This window comes from Muscardinus avellanarius, assembly GCF_963383645.1.
Source record: "Muscardinus avellanarius genome assembly, chromosome: 8".
In the NCBI taxonomy this organism is placed as follows: domain Eukaryota; kingdom Metazoa; phylum Chordata; class Mammalia; order Rodentia; family Gliridae; genus Muscardinus; species Muscardinus avellanarius.
Genome location: NC_137794.1, coordinates 62087593 through 62108065, shown reverse-complemented (window position 1 = coordinate 62108065; position 20473 = coordinate 62087593). Strand labels below are relative to the sequence as shown.

The 20473-nt window shown below is 39.9% G+C and overlaps 1 protein-coding gene across 1 annotated transcript in view; it reads left to right on the top strand.

Moving 5' to 3' along the window:
* The window catches only part of OSTM1 (osteoclastogenesis associated transmembrane protein 1), a gene marked incomplete at both ends in the record, with an annotated part of 28284 nt that extends 10385 nt beyond the window's left edge, over nucleotides 1–17899 (top strand). Inside the window, 5 exons of the mRNA XM_080700781.1 lie at nucleotides 625–739; nucleotides 8256–8353; nucleotides 13622–13789; nucleotides 15881–16046; nucleotides 17844–17899. Of these exons, the coding sequence (XP_080556907.1) occupies nucleotides 625–739; nucleotides 8256–8353; nucleotides 13622–13789; nucleotides 15881–16046; nucleotides 17844–17899 (603 nt within the window). The remainder of the gene's footprint in view (nucleotides 1–624; nucleotides 740–8255; nucleotides 8354–13621; nucleotides 13790–15880; nucleotides 16047–17843) is intronic.
* Between the last annotated feature and the right edge of the window lie 2574 nt (nucleotides 17900–20473).

Sequence of the window (20473 nt, the reverse complement as noted above, 5' to 3'; positions counted from 1 at the left end):
AGTGTAGCCCGGAGGTAGAGGGGTTTCCAAAAAAAAAGTATGTTCATTGTAGAAAAGTTTAGATAACGTAAGAGAAGTAAAAGTGAAAATAAGAACTGCTATATTTCTGTTACATAGAAACACTTCCTATTACATTCTGATGAATTGTTCCAGAATTTTTTCTATGCATAAAAGTAAGATATTATGACACACAAGCAACTTAGACCTAAGAAGTTGAGATTGAACTACAGAAGCAAACACTTAAGAAGCAAGGACCTAGCCAGGTATGGTGGCACACACATATAACCCCAGTACTTGGAAGACTGCAGGTTTGAGACCAGCCTTAGCAACTTAGTGAAACCCTGCTTCAAAATAAAAAATAAAATAGGGCTGGGGGGGGGGGTTATAACTCAGAAGTAAAACTCCCCTGAGTTCAGTTTCCAGTACCACACAAAAACCAAGATTTTCTTCCCTTTTAAGTTAACAAGATACTAATAAATGTTAGCTGCTAATTGTTTTATCATCATTATCTGATTTAATCAAGCAAAATATAATCATTTTTAAAAGGTTTTTGCCCCAAGTTTTGTTTGGAGAGTATAAAATGCTCAGATTGAGTTTTTCTGTCTATTTCTGTTACTGTTGCAGAACACTTCAGAAAGTCAGAGTTGTTCCAGGAGTCTCTTAATGGCAGATAGAATGCAGATAGTTGTGACTGTCTCGGAGTTTTTTAATACCACGTGGCAGGAGGCAAATTGTGCAAGTAAGTAACTCTTTTATTTTCACTTTGCACTTGGGAGTTCAGTAGTTCAGATGTTACATTTAATTTTAGTGAATTTTAGGATCTATGAACTGCGTAATACTTTTATTGCTAAACTTAACTGTCATTAGCATTATGGTGTATTAGTAGTAACTATTTGGGCAAAGTCTGGAAGAAAAGTGTAACAGTTAATAATATGAGCTTTGAAGTCAGACAAGGATTTGATTCTCAGCTCTGCCACTTACAAAGCTGTCAGATTTGGGACAATTAACTTTGCCTCTTGGAACTTCAGATTCCTCCTCTGTAAATTGGTGAGAATATTGGAACCTGTCTTATACAGTTGTTTCAAAAATTAAATGCAATGGATCTGAGTAGACACTTCTCAATACGATTTAAAAAAACTGGACATTGTGGTGCACACTTGTAATCCTAGTATTGGAAGGTTGAGACAGGAGGATCACAGGTTAACGGCTAGCTTCAGCAATTTGTAAGGCCCTCAGCAACTTAGTGAGACCCTGTTTCAAAATAAAGAATAAAAAATAGGTCTGGAGGAGTAGCTCAGAGGTAGAATGCTCCTAGGTTCCATCCCCAGTACCATACACACAAATATAAATATATAAATATATATATTATATACATATATATATGATAAAATATCCAACATTATCAGCAGTCAGGGAAATGCTGATCAAAATGACACTGATTAGATTTCATGTAACTCCAGTTTGAATGAGAATAATAAAAAATAAAAGTAATAATAGATTCTGGCAAGGATGTGGGGAAATAGGGATCTTTATACACTGTTGGTTTGATTGCAAATTAGTACAGCCACTATGGAGATCAGTGTGGAGGTTCCTCAAAAGACTGGAAATGGGATTTTACTCAATTATAAAGAAGAACGAAATTATGTCATTTGCAGGAAAATGGATGGAACTAGGGAATGTTATGTTAAGTAGAATTAGCCAGTCCCAGAAAGTAAAGAGCCATATGTTTTCACTCATATGTGAAGCTAGAGAGAAATGGGGAAACTGGAAGGACTTCAGGTAAATAAGGGGAGGAGGTTTGGAGGGGGTGCGGAGGGGAGACTTGATGAAGGAACAGCTCAGACAGTGGATGAATGTGGGGGAGGAGAGAGGTGGAGCCCAGAGGGAAACACTCAGGGGCTGTGTGCGTGTGTTATCACTCTGAACCGTGTTAGGGTTTCTACTTACAATGCACCAGTAAAGAAGGAAAAATACTAAAAAAGAAGTAGCAGAGTAAGTTGATGCATATCATATTGCATCTGCACAGAAATATCTAGCTATATTTTATGTATTTAAAATTGTTCTGAAGGTAAATGTGCATTCAGAAAGCAGTGATGCATGGATGGACTTAAGCAGTTTTACAATTTAAAAAATGAAAATAGCGTATGAAGCACTTAATGCTTGGCACATAGTTAATGTTCAAGGAATGTTAACTGTTTGATAACACTTATGTAGATAATAAGCTGTCAAATGTGTGTATGGTAATATCTGTCCTGTCACCTCTGCAGGTTTGCATGTTTCTGTGTAATACAGTGATACCTATTTTTGGATTTTCTTTGGAAAAATCAAAATCACTGTTTCCATTCAAATGTGTTTTGAATACCAAATATGTGCTAGGTCATTCTTTCAGGTTTCATAACTTAGAGAGGAAGAGAAATAAACCTATTAATGTAACCTAGGGCAGACAAATAAATGCTTTAGCAAAGCTCTGGAGGCTTTGGGAGAAGTAGAAAATAAAATTATCTGGGGAGCATTTGAAATGATGTGGTAGGAGAGGTACTTTTTGAACCTCGGCTTCATGCTTGGTTGTGGTTTCAGGTAGTGGAGCTGAGAGGAAGGACTTGGCAGATAGAGACTCATCGGGTGCAGAGGCACAGAGATGTCAGAGAGTAGTAGGTGTTTCCTGTTCTGGAAGCACAAGAGGAGAAAGGGAAGATAGGACCTTGGCTGATGCTGTAGCTTATCATGTAGGCCAACATTTTTCCTACTGCTTAGCAGTCAGCGTTTATTAAGAAAGAGTTCTATACTGTAATATCTTGGGGATTAGTCATGCCTGTGGGATAATAAAGGCAGCAAGAAGTACTGCAGGTTAAAAAATTATTTAACCTTTAATTGTTTAATTGATGATTTTAAACATCTAACCTAGAATTTCAAAGCTTTTTTTTTTTTTTTTTTAATACAAAGACCTCTTTTTTGGTGGAACCCTTTTGGAAAAGAAAGAGACCAGTAAGAAAATGTGAAGAAAGGCAGGAGCCACAGTATAGGAAGGACAGAATGAATTAAAGATTTGTATGATGATAAGTCATTAAGTAGGTTAACTTCTATAAGGACTTAACTTTTTCTTTAATTCATATTTAGAAAAACTGTAAGTGGGAAAATACCTCTGCCAAGTTTCGTTTCCTTGTCAGTGTACCATGGTATATTAAGTATTTACTCTATTTTTTGCAGTACTGGGGATGGAACCCAGGAGCATTCTACCTCTGAGCCCTATTTTTTCTTTATTTTGAAACAGGGTCTCTCTAAGTTGTGGAGGGCCTCACTAAGTAGCTGAGGCTGGTCGCAAACTGGGATTAGAAGAGTGCACCCCCACTCCCAGTTCCATAACCCATTTTAGAAATTTACTTTTGTTAAAATTCATGTGAAGCAAGGTGTGGTGGCCCACATCCGTAATCCCAGTACTTGGGAGGATGAGATGGAAGAAGCGCAGGTTCAAAGCTAGCTCAGCAACTTAGTGATGCTCTCAGCAACCTAGTGAGACCCTATTTCCAAATAAAGAATTAATCTGTGACCCCCCTGTCTCAGCTTCCCAAATACTAAGATTACAAGCATGTGCACTACACCTGGCTCATTTATTAAATTTAATTATAAAGTTTCCACAGTTTATTCTATAGATTCTGAAGCTTGCCCTGTTTTTCAAAAATTGGTAATTGTTGTTTTCTTTAAAAACTAGTTTTGAAACAGCAGAGATCTTAATACAAACTCATTATAGATGCCAAATGCTGCAAGGATGTATAATTTCCGCCTTTTTTTTTTTGTGGGTCTCAGGATGGAACCTAGGGGCTCTACCTCCGAGCTATACCCCCTGCCCTATTTTTTATTCTTTATTTTGAAACAGGGTCTCACTAAGTTGCGGAGGGCCTCACTAAGTAGCTGAGGCTGTACATGAACCGCGATCCTCCATTCTCAGCCTCCCAAATGCTGGGATTACAAGCGTGCACCACCACGCCCGGTTTATAATTTTCCTTTTGATGACTCAGCAGACTTCTGTCTTCCCTTGGTTTCTTAACACCGTAAGAATGCCTCTTGAGCTGATGCCGGAGCCCTCACTTAGACCAAAACTCTGCAAGCTGTCATTGATGTAGCGCCATTGATTATCTGAGATGAAAAAAATTCATAATGACCACTTCACATAGTGTTTATAAGAAGCTTTATTCTATATTATTTTGGGGGGCAGGTCTGGAGATGGAATCCAGGGATATTCTACCTCCAAGCCACATCCCCTTCCCTATGTTTTATTCTTTATCTTGAAACAGGGTCTCACTAAGTTGTGGAGGGCCTCACTAAGTAGCTGAGGCTGGCTGTGAACCGCGATCCTCTGGTCTCAGCCTCCCAAATGCTGAGATTACAAGTGTGCGCCACCACGCTCAGCTATTACTAATGTTCTTTAACTTACTAATTTCTAATATATAGGTTTGAATCAGGAAGTCAGAGCTCTTTAATAATGGAGACTTTTTTTTTTTTTCTGGTACTGGGGTTCCTGGAAACCCTTCGTCGGGCTACACTCCCAGACCTATTTTATATTTTTTATTTGGAAACAGGGTCTCTTAAGCCAGCGAGGCTGGCTTTGAACCTGTGCGATCCTCCTGTCTCCGCCTCCCAAGTGCGGGGATTACAAGCGTGCGCCACCACTCCCGGCCTTATTGGAGACATTTTTAACCTCATTATATAATGAACTCCTTTTGCCTTATAATGACTTTATCTAACAGTTATTGAAAAAAACTTTGATAGTACTACATTAGTTCAATAGTTAATCAGATGACCAGTCTATATTAGCTTTTAGTTTAATTTTCAAATTATCTTAAGTGAAAAGTAAATGATTGTCAGTAAAAGAGAAGTGGTTAAGTCCTTTTGCTCTTCAGAGAAGCTTTGTTTATAAATTACTTTTTTATTATGAAATTATTTTAATTATGTAACTTATATAGAAGAAATTTGCATTGCTCTCACATAGTCAAGTGCTTTATACCACTTGAATGGGAATGTAGGAACATACATTCTTTTTTTTTTTTTTCATGCTGGTGAATACAGGGGCACTCCACCTCTGAGCTACAATTTTTTATTTTGAAACAGGGTCTTACTCTGTTGCCGAGGGCCTCCCTAAGTTGCCGAGGCTGGCTCAACCTGCAGTCCACCCGCCTTAGTCTCCCAGCTGCTCGGGTTACAGGCGTGCACCACCACATCCAGCTGAGTGCTCCTTTAATCCTTTTGCTGTGTACGTCCATGGTCCTGATGCAACTTGTTATAAAACAGATGCACTGCGCTGGGTGAAATCGTGTTCCCTCAACTTTTTTGCAAGATATCAAGCATAAAACCTGAATGTTCAGTCTTAATAGTATAAAATTCTACATATGTGTAATTGTGCTTGTTTTTATTTACATCAATACTGCCTCATTCCTAAAAGGATTTAAGGTACTTCATGATGATGTTAAACCCGAATTAAAAGAGGCTTTTATATACATATTTTTTTCTTATTTAGTATTTGAATTTTGGAAAAGCTGATAGATGGTGTACTAAACCCAAGTAAAGAAAGATGATAAAATTAAGAGAATACAGGAACCTGAAAAGTATATTTAATATTTTGGTGCCCTATTAACTTGATATATGAGTCTAAGTATATTACTTTATTTCTCTGGCTTAGTATCCTGATTTGTCAAATTATCAGATATTTATTTTTATATAAAATTTTTTTTGTGTGAGAGAGAGAGAGAGAGAGAGAGAGAAGAGAGAGAGAGAGAGAGAGAGAGAGAGAGAGAGAGAGAGAGAGAGAGGAGAGAGACAGACAGACAGACAGACAGACAGACAGACTGGGTATTGGACCCAGGGGAACTCTACCACTGAGCTACATCCCAGCCCTTTTTATTTTTTGAGACAGGTCTCAGGAAGTTCCCCAGACTGGCTTTGAACCTGTGATCCTCATGCCTGAGTGTAGGAGTGGCTGAGATCGCATATGTGTACATCCAGTTAGCCTTCAGATTGTCAAATGATTGGGTGGACAGTTAATGTGGGGCTCATGTTCTTGGGAACATAAAGCTGCAGAGAACATAAAGAACTCTTGTCCTTGGGAGCATAAAGCTGTAGAGTACATGAGGTGAGTAGGGAAGAATCTAGGAATAGGTTTATCAAGGGGGCCCTGTGTTCAGTGTGTGCAGAAGGGCCCCGCACAGGGGTTTTGCATGAGGGGTGAATGTGCTGATTTCTAGCTGGATTCTGAGACAGGGTACTCTTTTGTAATTCAGCCACCCAGAGGAGGAGCCTGTTTCTGATTCCCACAGGAGTCTTACAGTGCTAGTTACTGCTGCCTGTTCACCAGGCTTAGGTTTCTTCTCAGTTACCTCTCATCTGTTGGAGGAGACTGCCTGAACCCCCATGTGGTTTAAGATGCCTAGGGGTGCTGGAGGGAGGAGCCATGGCATGTGCTTGTTAACTTGAATACCAAACTTTTTTTGTGTGTATGTTACTGGGGATTGACCCAGGGACCTTCTATTTCTGAGCTACACTCCCAGCCCTGTTTTATTCTTTATTTTGAAGTAGAGTCTCACTAAGTTGGGGAGGACCTTACTAAGTTGGCGAGGCTGGCTTTGAACCTGTGGTCCTCCTGTCTCAGCCTCTCAAGTACTGGGATTTCAGGCATGTACCACCGTATTCAGCATAATATCAAACTTTTTAATGGTTTAGAATATAGTTCTGAGCTGGATGTGGTGGCACTTACCTGCAATCTTAGTACTTGGGAGATGGAGACAGGAGGATGACAGGTTTAAGACCAGCCTCAGCCACTCAGGTAAGACTCTTGGCAACCTACTGAGACCTTGTTTCCAAATAAAAAATTTTAAAAAGGGCTAAGGGTGTAGCTCAGAGGTAGAGCCCCACTGGGTTCAGATCTCAGTACCATACACACAGAAAGAATGTCATTGTGAATGTGTTATCAGACCGAATCCAATTTCTGGCTTTCTACTGTGGCCCTTGGCAACCTCTGTAATTTCCCTAAACTTCTCTTCCTTATTTTTAAAATAGAGATAATGATAGTTCTCGCTTCATAGAATCATGGCAAGTATGAAGTAAGTAAACGTATTTAAAGCATAAGCATACTGCTTGGCGCAGGAGGAGTACTCAGCAGACGTCAGCTTTCCTTGTAGTGGTTGCCACTTGTCATCATTCCCAAAATGTCCTTTAATCTCATATCCTAGTTTCTGCCTACTGAGTCTCATCCATCAAATCCTATTTGATTTGATTGTTGCAACTCTCTACTCTTGGTTGAGAAAGATACCTTCTTCTGTGCCTGTGCTAGGGATTGAAGTCAGGACTTCATGCATACTAGGCAAATGCTTTACTACTGACCTCCATCATCCCCAGCCTTATTTACTTTCTTATTTATTTATTTGCAGTCTGGGAAGGAACCCAGGGGCATTCTACCTCCGAAAATTAATACAAGTTAAATAGTTTTATGAATAAATGCCGCTGTTAAGATAGCACTTGAAGCCAGGCATGGTGGCGCACGCTTATAATCCCAGCACTCGGGAGGCTGAGACAGGAGGATCTTGGTTCGCGGCCAGCATCAGCTACTTAGTGAGGCCCTCTGCAACTCAGTGAGACCCTATTTCAAAATAAAGAATAAAAATAGGGCAGTGGGTGTAGCTCGGGGGTCGAATGTCGCTGGGTTCCATCCCCAGACCCGAAAAAAAAAAAAAAAAGATAGCGTTTGAGAGCTGATTTTCATGATTATGATTGTTTACAATTAAAAGACAATTTCAACTTTATTTGATACTGCATATTGTTTTTATAAAGAGAGGAGAGTATGCAATTGTTTTAAAATTTTCATGACAATGGCTATTATTCAACAAAACTTTTGGAAACTAATAGGGATAAACTTCATGCATTTGGAAAATTCCCTCCCTCCCTCTCCTTATTTTTTGGTACTGGGGATTAAAACCAGAATTACTTTACAATGAGCTACATCTCTAGCCCCTTTCACTTTTTATTTTGAGATAGAGTCTCTCTGAGTTACCCAGACTGTCCTCAACTTGTGACCCTCCTGTCTCAGTCTTCTGAGTAGCTGGGATTATTGGTGTGTGCCACTGTACCTGGTTTGGAAAATATTTTATTTGGAATACTTTCTGCTTGCTGGAATAAAGAATTACATCAGTGCAGAACAGAAGATGATAGCTTGAGACATAAATGATAACATTATTGTTTGTGATAAATTAATATACTTTTTTTGACAGATTGTTTAACAAACAACAGTGAAGAATTATCAAACAGCACAGTATCTTTCCTCAATCAATTTAACCTCACCTTGACCTGCTTTGAGCATAACCTTCAGGTATTTTACATATATTTGAGATTAAAATGCTGTCTGGTACAAATAAATACTGTGTAATTCTAAGTTTTTTTTAGCATTAATTATTGATATTTATCTGTACTCATTATGTAGAGGAATTAGTGGGCCTGGATTTCCCGCTCTTCAGTTCTTCCATTTACAGATAGCAAAACTTTCAGTTCTGTTATATGGAAAGCAAAGATAGCAAAAGCCGCCCTGCACACTGCCAAGTATTTTTGTAGTGAGAATCTGCCCAGGTGATGAGTGTGACTGTAACGAGTAACTGTTTAACTTCAGTACAGCATTCTTCCTTCTGATGGTAATGTATCTCGACTTTGCTTATGCAGTAAAGTATTTTGAATGCACTATGGATCTGCGTACAGGAAGTTTATTCTTTGCTCCATATTTGCTTATATGTTGTCTACTTTCAGAGGCATGTTTAGGAAGGTAACATTGTTGAATTTTGATGTGTATGGTAGGCTTTCAGAATTCTACCCTGTAGGTTTTCATTGTTTCCATTTCTGACTCTTGAATTTTGGTATTGGAACTGGCCTGGTGGTGGTGAAGGGTACGATTGGAACTTTGGCAAAATTGTAATCTGGAAACTTCATAATAAGTAATGCCCACAAATAGATATAAACATGTTTAAGGTATAATTATATATGATTTTCTCTTTAATAAATGTGATGACACAGCATTATGAATTTCCCTTAGAAAAACAAAAATGATTTCCCATACAATCCCCAGAATGTGTTCTGTAGGACATTAGTAAGATGGTTTGTCTAAACAGGGTTTCGAATTCTGCTAAGGTTGGGAATGCTTTACTATAGGACTTCAGAACCTTTAGTAGACTAATTTATGTTGTAAAACTCCAAATGGTGACACTCTTATTATTATTATTTTTGTGATAGTGAAGATTGAACCAGGGGCATTCTACTCCTGAGCTACACCCCCAGCTCCATTTTATTTTGAAACAGAGTCTCACTAAGTTGCAGAGGCCAGCCTTGAACTTGCTGTTCTATTGTCTCTGCCTCCCACATCTGAGATTACGGATGTGGGCCACCATGCCTGGCCTCCAAATGGTGGTTTTAGTGTACTAGGTTTACCAGATCTATTTGATCAGGGAACTCTTTGGTTTAAGAGACTAGTGTTCTAACAAATATATTAGAAAGATATTAGTTCGTTCTTTCTTTCTTTCTTTCTTTCTTTCTTTCTTTCTTTCGTGGTACTGGGTGTGGAACTCAGAGGCTTTCTGCCTCCGGGCTATACTCCCAGCCCTATTTTATATTTTATTTGGAAACAGGGTCTCACTAAGTAGCTGAGGCTGGCTTTGAACCTATGCGATCCTTCTGTCTCAGCCTCCCAGGCATGGGGATTACAAGCGTGCGCCACCATGCCTGTTTCGAAATTAGTCCTTTTTCTGTGATGTTAGTTTCATGTGTTTTTCTTTTCCTAATTTGTTGTTTTTCTATTGTGGGTTTTTTTTTGTCATGAAGAAAACTTTAATTTTGTTAGATTTATCAATTTTTAATAGTTTGCGGTATTTGTATCACATTAGAAAGGCTTTTTCAACATTGAGATTATTTAAAATTTTTATTTTAATACTTTTATGGCTTATTATTTACATTTAACCATCTTTTATCTTAAAAAATTTTGGGAAATCTATTTGGGTCTACCAGCTTCCAAGATTGGACACTAGCTACTTCTTTACCAGATCAAAATAGGATCTCATAATTCATTAAAATAATCTGAATCCACCAGGCATGGTGGCGCATGCTTGTAATGCCCGCGCTTGGGAGGCGGAGACAGGAGGATCTTGCTGGTTCAAAGCCAGCCTTGCTTGCTTAAGAGACCCTGTTTCCAAATAAAAATATAAAATAGGTCTGGGAGTGTAGCACAGAGGTAGAAGGGTTTCCATGAACCCCAGTACCACCAAAAAAAAAATAAGTAAATCATAAATAAATAAATAAATAATCTGAATCCTTAAATCCAGGTTTTAAATATATTAGAAATAGTGTATCTAAGCTGGGTATGGTGGCACAGGCTTTTAATCCCAGTACTTGGCTGAGATAGGAGATAGGAGGATCGCAGGTTCATTGCCAGCCTTAGCTACTTAGGGAAGCCCTTTGCAACTTAGTTAGACCTTATTTCAAAATAAAGAATAAAAATATAAAATAGGACTGGAGGTATAGCTCAGAGGTAGTGTGCTCCTGGGTTCAATCCCCCATACTGCAAAAAAAAAAAGAAAAGAAAGAAAAGAAAAAGAAATCGTGTGTTTAATATTATAAATTCTAAGCACAGTGGGAGGCCACTTCAAGCGAGCAAGGATGTTAAGCGGTGTCATTACATGCTACAAGGGCACTCGGGCCAGGCATGGTGGTGCAAGCCTGTAATCCTAGTACTTGGGAGGCGGAGAAAGGAGGATTGCAGGTTCGTGGCCAGCCTCAGCAATTTAGGGAGTCTTTCTGAAACTCAGTGAGACCCTGTTTCCAAAAAAAAAAAAAAAAAAAAATAGGGCTGGGAGTATAGCTTAAAGGTAGAATGCCCCTGGGTCCCATCTCCAGTACCCTTCCCCACACAAACAGCACCCAAGCTTCTCCGTGGAGGACTCAGCTGAAGGGAGGCAAGAATAGAGGTCACATCCTGGCGAGGAGGCTGGTGGCACGGGAGAGCGATGGCAGTGCGGGACCAGGGAGTTGTGTGCAGCATTAAAGAAAAGTAGACGAATTCAGGATATATTTTGGAAGTCTGACAGGACTTGCTGGTAGATTGGGTAATTTGCAGAGGGTAGTTTGGGCTGATAGTGGCCAAGAGGAGGATGGTGCTGTGGGAGGAACAAGTTGTGGGGCGTCAGGTTAAGAATTCTGTCTTGAGCATGTTAAGTACCACTTACACATCCCAGGGCAGATGGCCATGGTGTTTTAAGTGATACTGGAGCTCAGGGGAGAGGTGCGAGCTGGAGATGGAACTTAGGGAGTGCCCAGGTTCAAATGGTACCCACAGTCATAAGACTGGATGAGCATGAGTGTAGGGAGATAGTAAAGAGGTCTCAAGGATGCAGACCTGTTTTATAGGGGGCATGTGAGTGGCTGGGGCAAGGATGGTGGGAGACATCGAAACAGACACATGGTCGTGGTAAAACTGCTGATACTGGCTGTGGCAGCAGCTTTCAGCTCAGATGAGTGGACAGGAGTAGGTTTAATTGCCAAGTTCTACCTTGTGTCGTGTTTACAGATGGTTTCTCTGGGAACCCATCCTGTCCTGGTGACTGTGGAGAGGCAGTGAAAGCGTGTCCCCACAGGAAGGGCGAGATTCTTGCGCCAGCCTCCTGTGGCTCTAGAAAGTGGGTGCTTTGGGAGATAGAGATTCTGGCAGTTTCCCTGCGAGTGGTGCACCTGTAGTTCAGCCTTCTCTTATGGAGAATGCCTGTGGGCAGGGCTCCTCAGCGCCTGGTTTAGCCTCCACTGTTGAATCTGTGATGAAGACATGAGGAGACACGGCACATACTTGTGTTGTCATTGTCCTAGAATCCTGCCTCCTCATACATTTTTAAAAGGGTGTAACTAAGCCGGGCGTGGTGGCGCACGCTTGTAATCCCCGCATTTGGGAGGCTGAGACAGGAGGATTGCACAGGTTCGAAGCCAGCCTCAGCTACTTACTGAGGCTCTCAGCAACTTAGTGAGACCCTATTTCCAAATAAAATATTTAAAAAAAAGGTCTGGGAGTATAGCCCAGAGGTAGAAAGCTCCTGGGTTCCACCCCCAGTACCACAATAAATAAATAAATAAATAAATAAATAAATAAATAAATAAATAAATAAAAATTCCCTGTAGGATTATACCACCATTTATTGGGGAGGCTTTGTTTTGGTGTAGACTGCTGCCATAGACAGCCCTTTTTCATATAATTTGGAGCACTTGGAAGAGTTTGTCCAGTAGTCTCCTAGAAATAGAATTATTATACCAAAAGATACATGCATTTTGAATTTTAATAAAAGTGGTTAAGTTATACCCATCAAGATTCTGCGCACGAGCCAGGTGTGATGACACATGCCTGTAATCCCAGTACTTGGGAGGTGGAGACAGGAGGATTGCAGGTTCAAGGACAGCCTCAGAAACAGCGAGGCTCAGCAACCTAGTCAGACCCTGTTTCAAAATAAAGAGTAAGGCTGGGTGTGGTGGCGCACGCTTGTAATCCCCGCGCTTGGGAGGCTGAGACAGGAGGATCGCGCAGGTTCGAAGCCAGGCGCGCTGGCTTAAGAAACCCTCTTTCCAAAATTTAAAAAGTATAAAATAGGTCTGGGAGTGTAGGCTGGAGGTAGAAGGGCTTCCAGGAACCCCAGTACCACCACCAAAAAAAAAAAAAAAAAGAGTAAAAAGGCTGGAGGACATAACTCCGAGGTAGAATGCCCCTGGTTTCAATCCCCAGCACCACACACACACACACACACACACAAAGATTCTGTGCTCGATTTTCAATTTTGAGTTTAGCTACATGCACAATTGTTCTATGAAAAACAGGCACTAGGCTATTTCTTGTGGCCGACTAAGAAGAGAGTTATTTTTTCTGTCAGTAGATGGTGAGGGCAACATTGTAGGGACTACATCAGTTAGATACGTTGATTTGTTCTTTTCTCTTTCTTCCCGTGTTCAGTTAGTGTTATTTCTTCAGGCTATAAAGAATTAAGTGAACAGAAGGCAAAGATGTAAACTCATTCTTCAAAGGACACGTGTCAGTCTTGAGATTTGCTACTCCCCTTACTGTAGGCTATCCGGCCCTTTGCGGTATCCGTCCCTCTTTGTTGGCTAGCACGCCTGGCCTGGGGGTCTTGCACAGATGAACCGAGTGGGAGCTGGGCTCTGCTGTCTTTTTCTTCCCGGTGATTGCGTCCTCTCAGGAGGCTGACTGGTAAAGTCAGCGGAGTGGGGTAGATAAGCGCAGATTTGTCACGAGTTAGTTTGGGGAATTTGGTGTGTACTTACTGGTGATTTGGTATAGGAGCTCGTGTCTTCATTTTATACTGGCTAGTGTGGCGGTCTTCAAAATTTAGAGGCACTTTAAATGTGCCAGATATTTTGCCATGTGTTTGACATACCAGGGTTTTAACCTGGGGACCTGTAATATACATGATTTAGTAACCTTCCCACATCACAGCTCAGCACCTCACTTACCAGATTGCCTCCCGTCCTTTAGGAGAGCAAACAGTTGACGTTACAGAGGTGTCGTGTGTAATGTATATTGTGTGGATTACATCCGCCTTTTTTATTTTAGGGGAGTGCACAAAGTCTTCTACCACCAAAAAATTTCTCAGAAGTGTGCAAAAACTGCCGTGAATCATACAAAACCTTGAGTAGTTTATATATTAAAATGCAAAAAATGAATGAGCTTGAAAATAAGGCTGAACCTGGAACACACTTGTGCATCGACGTGGAAGATGCGGTAAGTACTTCTGACATGAGGCATGCTTTGCAAGGCTAATGTCCTTTCAGTATACCAACTCTCGGAGTTACACTGGAAGCTGTATATGCTGTCTTCAACTGGAGATAACTATAGTAGGTACAGAGTAGTAAGGAATAACTACAGTAAGTTATAAAGTAGAATATCTAGGTGTGTCAAACTAAAACGAAAATCAGATACTTTATGACTGAGTTGATAATTCATTACTTTTTTTTCTTTTTTTTTTTTGCAGTCCTGGGACTTGAACCCAGGGGCATTCTACCTCCGAGGTATACCCCCACCCCTATTTTTTATTCTTTATTTTGAAACAGGGTCTCACTGAGTTGCAGAGAGCCTCACTTAGTAGCTGAGGCTGGCCGCAAACCTGTGGTCCTCCTGTGTCAGCCTCCCAAGTACTAGGATTACAAGCGTGCACCACCACACCCAGCTCCTTAATTTTCTTAGTGTGCTGCTTCTGCCGAGCAGTACACTGGCATTTGTACCGCAGGACACGCAGAGCAACAAGATGCAGAGTCTTGGGTGCTTTGGTCCTGTACCTTCCTTGTTTTATTATTTTTATTTTGAAACGAGGTCTCGCTAAGTTGCTCAGGCTAGCCTCCAACCTGCAGTCCTCCTGTCTCAGCCTCCCAGGTACTGGGATTTTAGGCATGTGCCACCATGCCTAACCTATTGCTTTTTTTTTTTTTTTTTTTTACATCTATTACAACCTGAAAATAAAGTATAAACTACATGAGGACAAGGATCTAGTCTTTTTGCTCATTATTCAATATATAGGATAACAGCTGGCATATAGTGGACTTTTTTTTTTTTTTTTTTGGTGGTACTGGGTGTGGAACCCAGGGGCTTTTTTACCTCCAGGCTATACTCCCAGACCCATTTTTTAAATATTTTGTTTGGAAACAGGGTCTCACTAAGTTGCTGAGAGCCTCACTAAGTAGCTGAGACTGGATTCGAACCTGTGCAATCCTCCTGTCTCAGCCGCCCAAGCGCGGGGATTACAAGTATGTGCCACCACGCCCGGCACTTTTAATAAATATATATTGATTTAATAAATGGGCAACAAAGCTTTTTTTCTCCATTGCATAGCTGTCCTTACATGGGTCACCACTAGATGGCGATCATGCCCTTTTAGGCAGTATGCTGCCTGAGAAGGCATTAGGGGAAACAAATTATTGGCTCAAACAGATTTCAAGCAAATTGATGAGCTTGATAGCCGAGAATAATGAGCGCATTATTATAACAGCAGCTCAGAGGGAACCATAGTGGCCAATACTATCCAGGATGGTAAAAAAGCACTTACAATGGCTACACCAAGCTGATGTGGTGGCTCATGCCTGTAATCCCAGCACTTGGTAGGTTAAGACAGAAGGATCGCTGGTTCAGAGCCAGCCTCTGTAGCATAAGGAGTCTCTCAGTGACTTAGAGAAACCCTCTTTCCAAATAAAAGATAAAATACGAGTAGGGGTGTAGCCTGGAGGTAGAATGTCCCTGGGTTCCATTCCCAGTAGCCACACAAACAAAAAAAGTTATATCATGAGGACTTTTTTTTTTTTTTACTGCTTTACCCTTATTGCCTAGAATAGTACTTGATTTGAAATAGACTCTCAAAAATAGTAATATTTAAGGAAAAAAAGGGTCTAAGTATATTCTATTAATAGCAATTTTTTGTTTGCAAGTATTAAGTGGCTGACATTCTGGGATACTTTAGTCAGGATTATGAAATTAGAATATATTTCTATGTTCAGCTGGGCGTGGTGGTGCACGCTTGTAATCCCCGCGCTTGGGAGGCGGAGACAGGAGGACCGCGCAGGTTCGAAGCCAGCCGCGCTGGCTTAAGAGACCCTGTTTCCAAATTAAAAAAAAAAAAAAGTATAGAAATAGGTCTGGGAGTGTAGCCTGGAGGTTGAAGGGTTTCCAGGAACCCCAGTATCACACACACACACACACACACACACACACAAGGGAATATATTTCTATGTTGATATGAATTGATAGTCACTGATTATTGACAAAATAATTATTAGAAACTGAAGACAAGGTAACTATATAACAGAATATTATTTGTTGTTCCAGATGAACATAACTCGGAAACTTTGGAGTCGAACTTTCAGCTGCTCCGTCCCTTGCAGTGACACGGCGCCTGTGATTGCTGTGTCTGTGTTCATCCTCTTCCTACCTGTTGTCTTCTACCTTAGTAGCTTTCTTCACTCGGAGCAAAAGAAACGCAAACTCATTCTACGTAAGTTTCTTATGATTATTCATTTGTTTCGATTATAGCCTTGCATTAAAAATTATACCGCCTAGCTACTTGGGAGGAGGCTAAGGCAGGAGAAGGGTGGCTCCTGAGTCATGGCTTTTCTTGTGTATTGTCAGAATGAAAGAATGGGCTTGCCCCTGAGTAATTTTCGTTTTTTAAATAAGAGAATGTTTTAGGGAAATAGTTAAACTTTTTTTTCTCTTTATTATTCATAGTCTAGAAACCTATGATATATGAGTTCTTAACCCCTTAAACTTTCTAGTACTTTACTTTTTCTTTTCTTTTTTTTTTTTTTTTTTTTGGTTCCTGGAAGCCCTTCTACCTCCGGACTACACTCCCAGACCTATTTTATATTTTTATTTGGAAACAGGGTCTCTTAAGCCAGCAAGGCTGGCTTCGAACCAGCACGATCCTCCGGTCTCTGCCTCCCAAGTGCGGGGATTACAAGCGTGCGCCACCACACCCGGCTCTTATTTTGCTTTTAATACACCTAATTTTTAAATAAAGGGGGGAAAAGGATATAAAAGCTGGGCATTTGGCACAATCCTGTAATCCTAGTTTTGGGGAAAGACTGAGGTTTGAGGCAGCCTCGGCAACTTTGCAAGACTTTGTTTCAAAATAAAAAATAACAAGGGCTTGGAGTATAGCTTGGAGATAGAATGCCCCAGGGTTCAATCCCTAGTAACAGCCCCAGTAAAAACAAAAACAAAACCCAGTTAGATTACTGTTATTAATTTTAAATAAGAAATGGCATACAAACAAAAACGAAAACCAAAACACTGATTTAATTTGCTTCCCTAATCCATTAAAGAAAGGCCTAAGTGGACTTTGAATTTAGGCTATTATTAGTTTGTTTTGTCCCACCTTTTTGTAAGTTCTAGGAATTGAACCCAGGGCCTTTTACATCCTTGCCAAGCACTCTCCCAACAAGCTACATCCCCAGCCCTACACTTTCCCTTTAGTGCAGACTGATGCAAACACATTGGTCCAGGGGGTCGCATGGTAATTGTGCGTGTACAGGGGTGGACGGGGAGACCCTAATAGAAACTACAGCAGTGGTTCTCCTTCTTGGCTAACAAATTATCTGCAGGGCTTAAAAAAAAAAAAAAAAAAAAGAGGTACCTGAGTCCCACTGTTTATCTTTCAAATCATTACTTCTCTTCTGGTTGCAAACCTCTGAAGTCAGGATATTCCTAATCTTCCAGTGTAAGATGCTCTCACATTGGCACTGTTGCTTTTCATTTCGAAAATACGAGAAACGGCCAGTAGTGGTAGCGCACACCTCTAATCCCAGTACTTGGGAGGCTGAGGCAGGAGGATCACGGGTTCAACGACAGCCTCAGCAATTTAGTGAGATGCTTAGCAGCAAGTTAGCAAGACCCTGTTTCAAAATTAAAACATAAAAAGGGCAGGGGGTGTAGCTCAGAGGTAGAATGCCCCTGGGTTGTATCCCTAGTACTAAAAATAAGTAAATAAATTAAAATATGAGATACATTCACATTTAACTGTCAGTTCAAAACAAATTACCAAGCCAAGTAGCCATAACAGTTTTTTTTTTTTTCCTTTTTCTTTTTTGGTACAAAGTCTTGTATAGTTTCTAACTAAGGAATTTTTTTTTTTTTTTTGAGGTTGGGGAAAAATGGACTTGGATTTTAATTCTTAGAAGATTGGATCTATTCAGATTTAAACATAGACAAATACTGTGGTGTACATAGAAATGATGAATAATTTTTAGAGAATTAAACTTGAGCTAAAATATAATACTTTTGTCCTATTCAGCCAAACGTCTCAAGTCCAGTACCAGTTTTGCACACATTCAAGAAAATTCAAACTGAAACCTGCAAAATGGAAACTCGACAGCTTATCACATGGATGAGTGCTGAGAAACACGGCTCGGCCAGAAAGAAGAAGAGCTGTGATCTGACAAGTCAAGTTCTTAAGAAATGCAAGGACAGCTGGGCATGGTGGCACACGCCTGTAACCTCAGTACTTGGGAAGCTGAGATAGGATCGTAGGTTCAAATCCAGGCTCAGCAACCTTAGCAAGACCCTGTTTTCAAATAAAAATTAAAAATAAAACAGGGCTTGGGAACATAGCGCAGAAGTAGAATGCCCCTGGGTTACACCTCAAATTAAAACACACATACACCCACACCCCCCTCACACACATGCACGCGCACGTGCGCACATGAAATGCAAAGATTTCAGATTTTTTAATAACATATTTTGATTTTTCTTTTCCTTTACACCCCTTTTATAAGGATTCGAGTATTTTTTATTTCCAAGTCTATCTTAAAGTGTATTTCAGATTTTTTAATAACATATTTTTCTTTTCCTTTTCACCCCTTTTATAAGGATTCGAGTATTTTTTATTTCCAAGTCTATCTTAAAGTATATTTGTTATAATAACAAAGATGCAAGAACAATCTGTTTTATTTTGTAGACATATTATTATTACTACTTGAGACTTTTGTTATCTCATTATTAATATAAGTACCTCGAGTGGAAACATTTTTTGAGACTTAATATTAATCAGTAATAGCAAATGCTTTGAAAAAGAAATATACTTGCCAAAAAAGGAGCAGGTCCAAAGATTAATTTAAATTTCTCTCCATGCAGGTTGTTTTTGTTTTTTTGAGACAGAGTCTCACTAAATTGCCCAGGCTGGCCTCAAATTCACGATCCTCCCGGCTCACCCTCCTAGTAGCTGGGATTACGGGTGTGCATCATTGCACCCAACCTCCACTGCAGTATTATTGTCATAGATATATTTAGGATGTCACACATTATAATAATATATAATTCAACCTCTAGTTTCCCTAGAATTATTTTTGAAACCACTAATTATAAACCTCTCTAACAATTTTTAAAAGTGGTAAAGCCACATGTTTATCTTTGTAAAAAGATTTATGGTAACTGGTTTCTTACTTGACTTTTATAAATGGTATTTTACTTTTGCCTTTATTTCATAAGTAATTTGAGATCACTGGATTGCTTTATTATATTCAGGGCAAGATGGATTCTTTTTATACCAGGGGTTCGCATTGTGAATTACATTAAGTTATTTGGCAATTTATAAGTTATTATTACTTTAAATCAGATATGTAGCATTGTCACACTGTATTTAAATTCTGAGGTCTTTTTAAATGGAAAATTTTCTGTTAGGATATGTTGGGGAGGGGAGAGAAAGGAGGAATAACAACTTAATGCCAAGCCAGGCATAGTGGCGCACGCTTGTAATCCCAGCATTTGGGAGGCTGAGACTGGAGGATCGCGGTTCGAGGACAGCCTCAGCTACTTAGTGAGGCCCTCTGCAACTTAGTCAGACCCTGTTTCAAAATAAAGAATAAAAAATAGGGCAGGGGGTGTAGCTCGGAGGTCAAATGCCTCTGGGTTCCATCCCCAAACCTGCAAAAAAGAAGAAAAAAGAAAAAAGAAAAAAACTTAATGCCAAAAAAATAGAGACCTGAGGGGATGCTCAATTAAGATGGTTGAATGGTTTCTGTTGGAGGCATGAATCAGGGTAGTCTCACACCGGAAGCAGTTAGATTAAGATGATACTTATTTTACCTACGGTACGTAAGTCAGTTAAAAGCAATATGACTAAAATTGGAGGCACATATTTCACTCTCAGAAAATAAATTCTGTTTTGGCATATTCGTATCAGGCTTTCAAACAGTGCTTTGTTTCAGAATTGGTCACAGATTTGTTTGTCAGGTGTTTAGAATTGAGGATTTCACTTACTCCTTCTTGCTTTCTTGGTGGAAATTGGCTTTGTTTTAATGTTGACAACATGAGGCCTTGGTGGAAATTGGCTTTGTTTTAATGTTGACAACATGAGGCCTCCTGTGTTTAGAAATAATATTTTTGTTAAGTATCAAGAGAGTTTGAATCCCTTCGTAGACTGTAAAATGCTTCACAGACAGAAGAATGTTTTGATGCTCTTCTTTATGTTTACCACACATGCAGAGTGAAAGAGAAGCTCATCCCGCATATCTGACTTACCTGAGAGCTGTTAGGTCCTTCTGGTCCGCCGTGGTCCACTTAGAATGTGCTGCGGTGCGTCTGCTGTCACGGTTCCTGCCGCTGGTATTAATAGCGCCGTCTTGATTTGAAGCATGTGTTTGAGGGCCGTTGGAAGCAATCTTCATTAATGCAGATGAACCCAGTTTACATGTGCAAAGTTAGAAAAATGACATATTCGAGTCTGTAAGTAGTGACTTTTTGAGCACCTTTCAATACTGTGTGTTTGTAAAAAAAAAAATTGCATTTGGATATTAAGCTAAAAAGCACTTTAAAAAAGAAAAAGCAGCCTTCACTATTTTTCTGGTGGGGTCATTGCTTTTTAGAAGTTGCATCAGCCGTAGTAGATTTCAAAAATAAGTATTAAATGCTAACATGTGTAAGTAT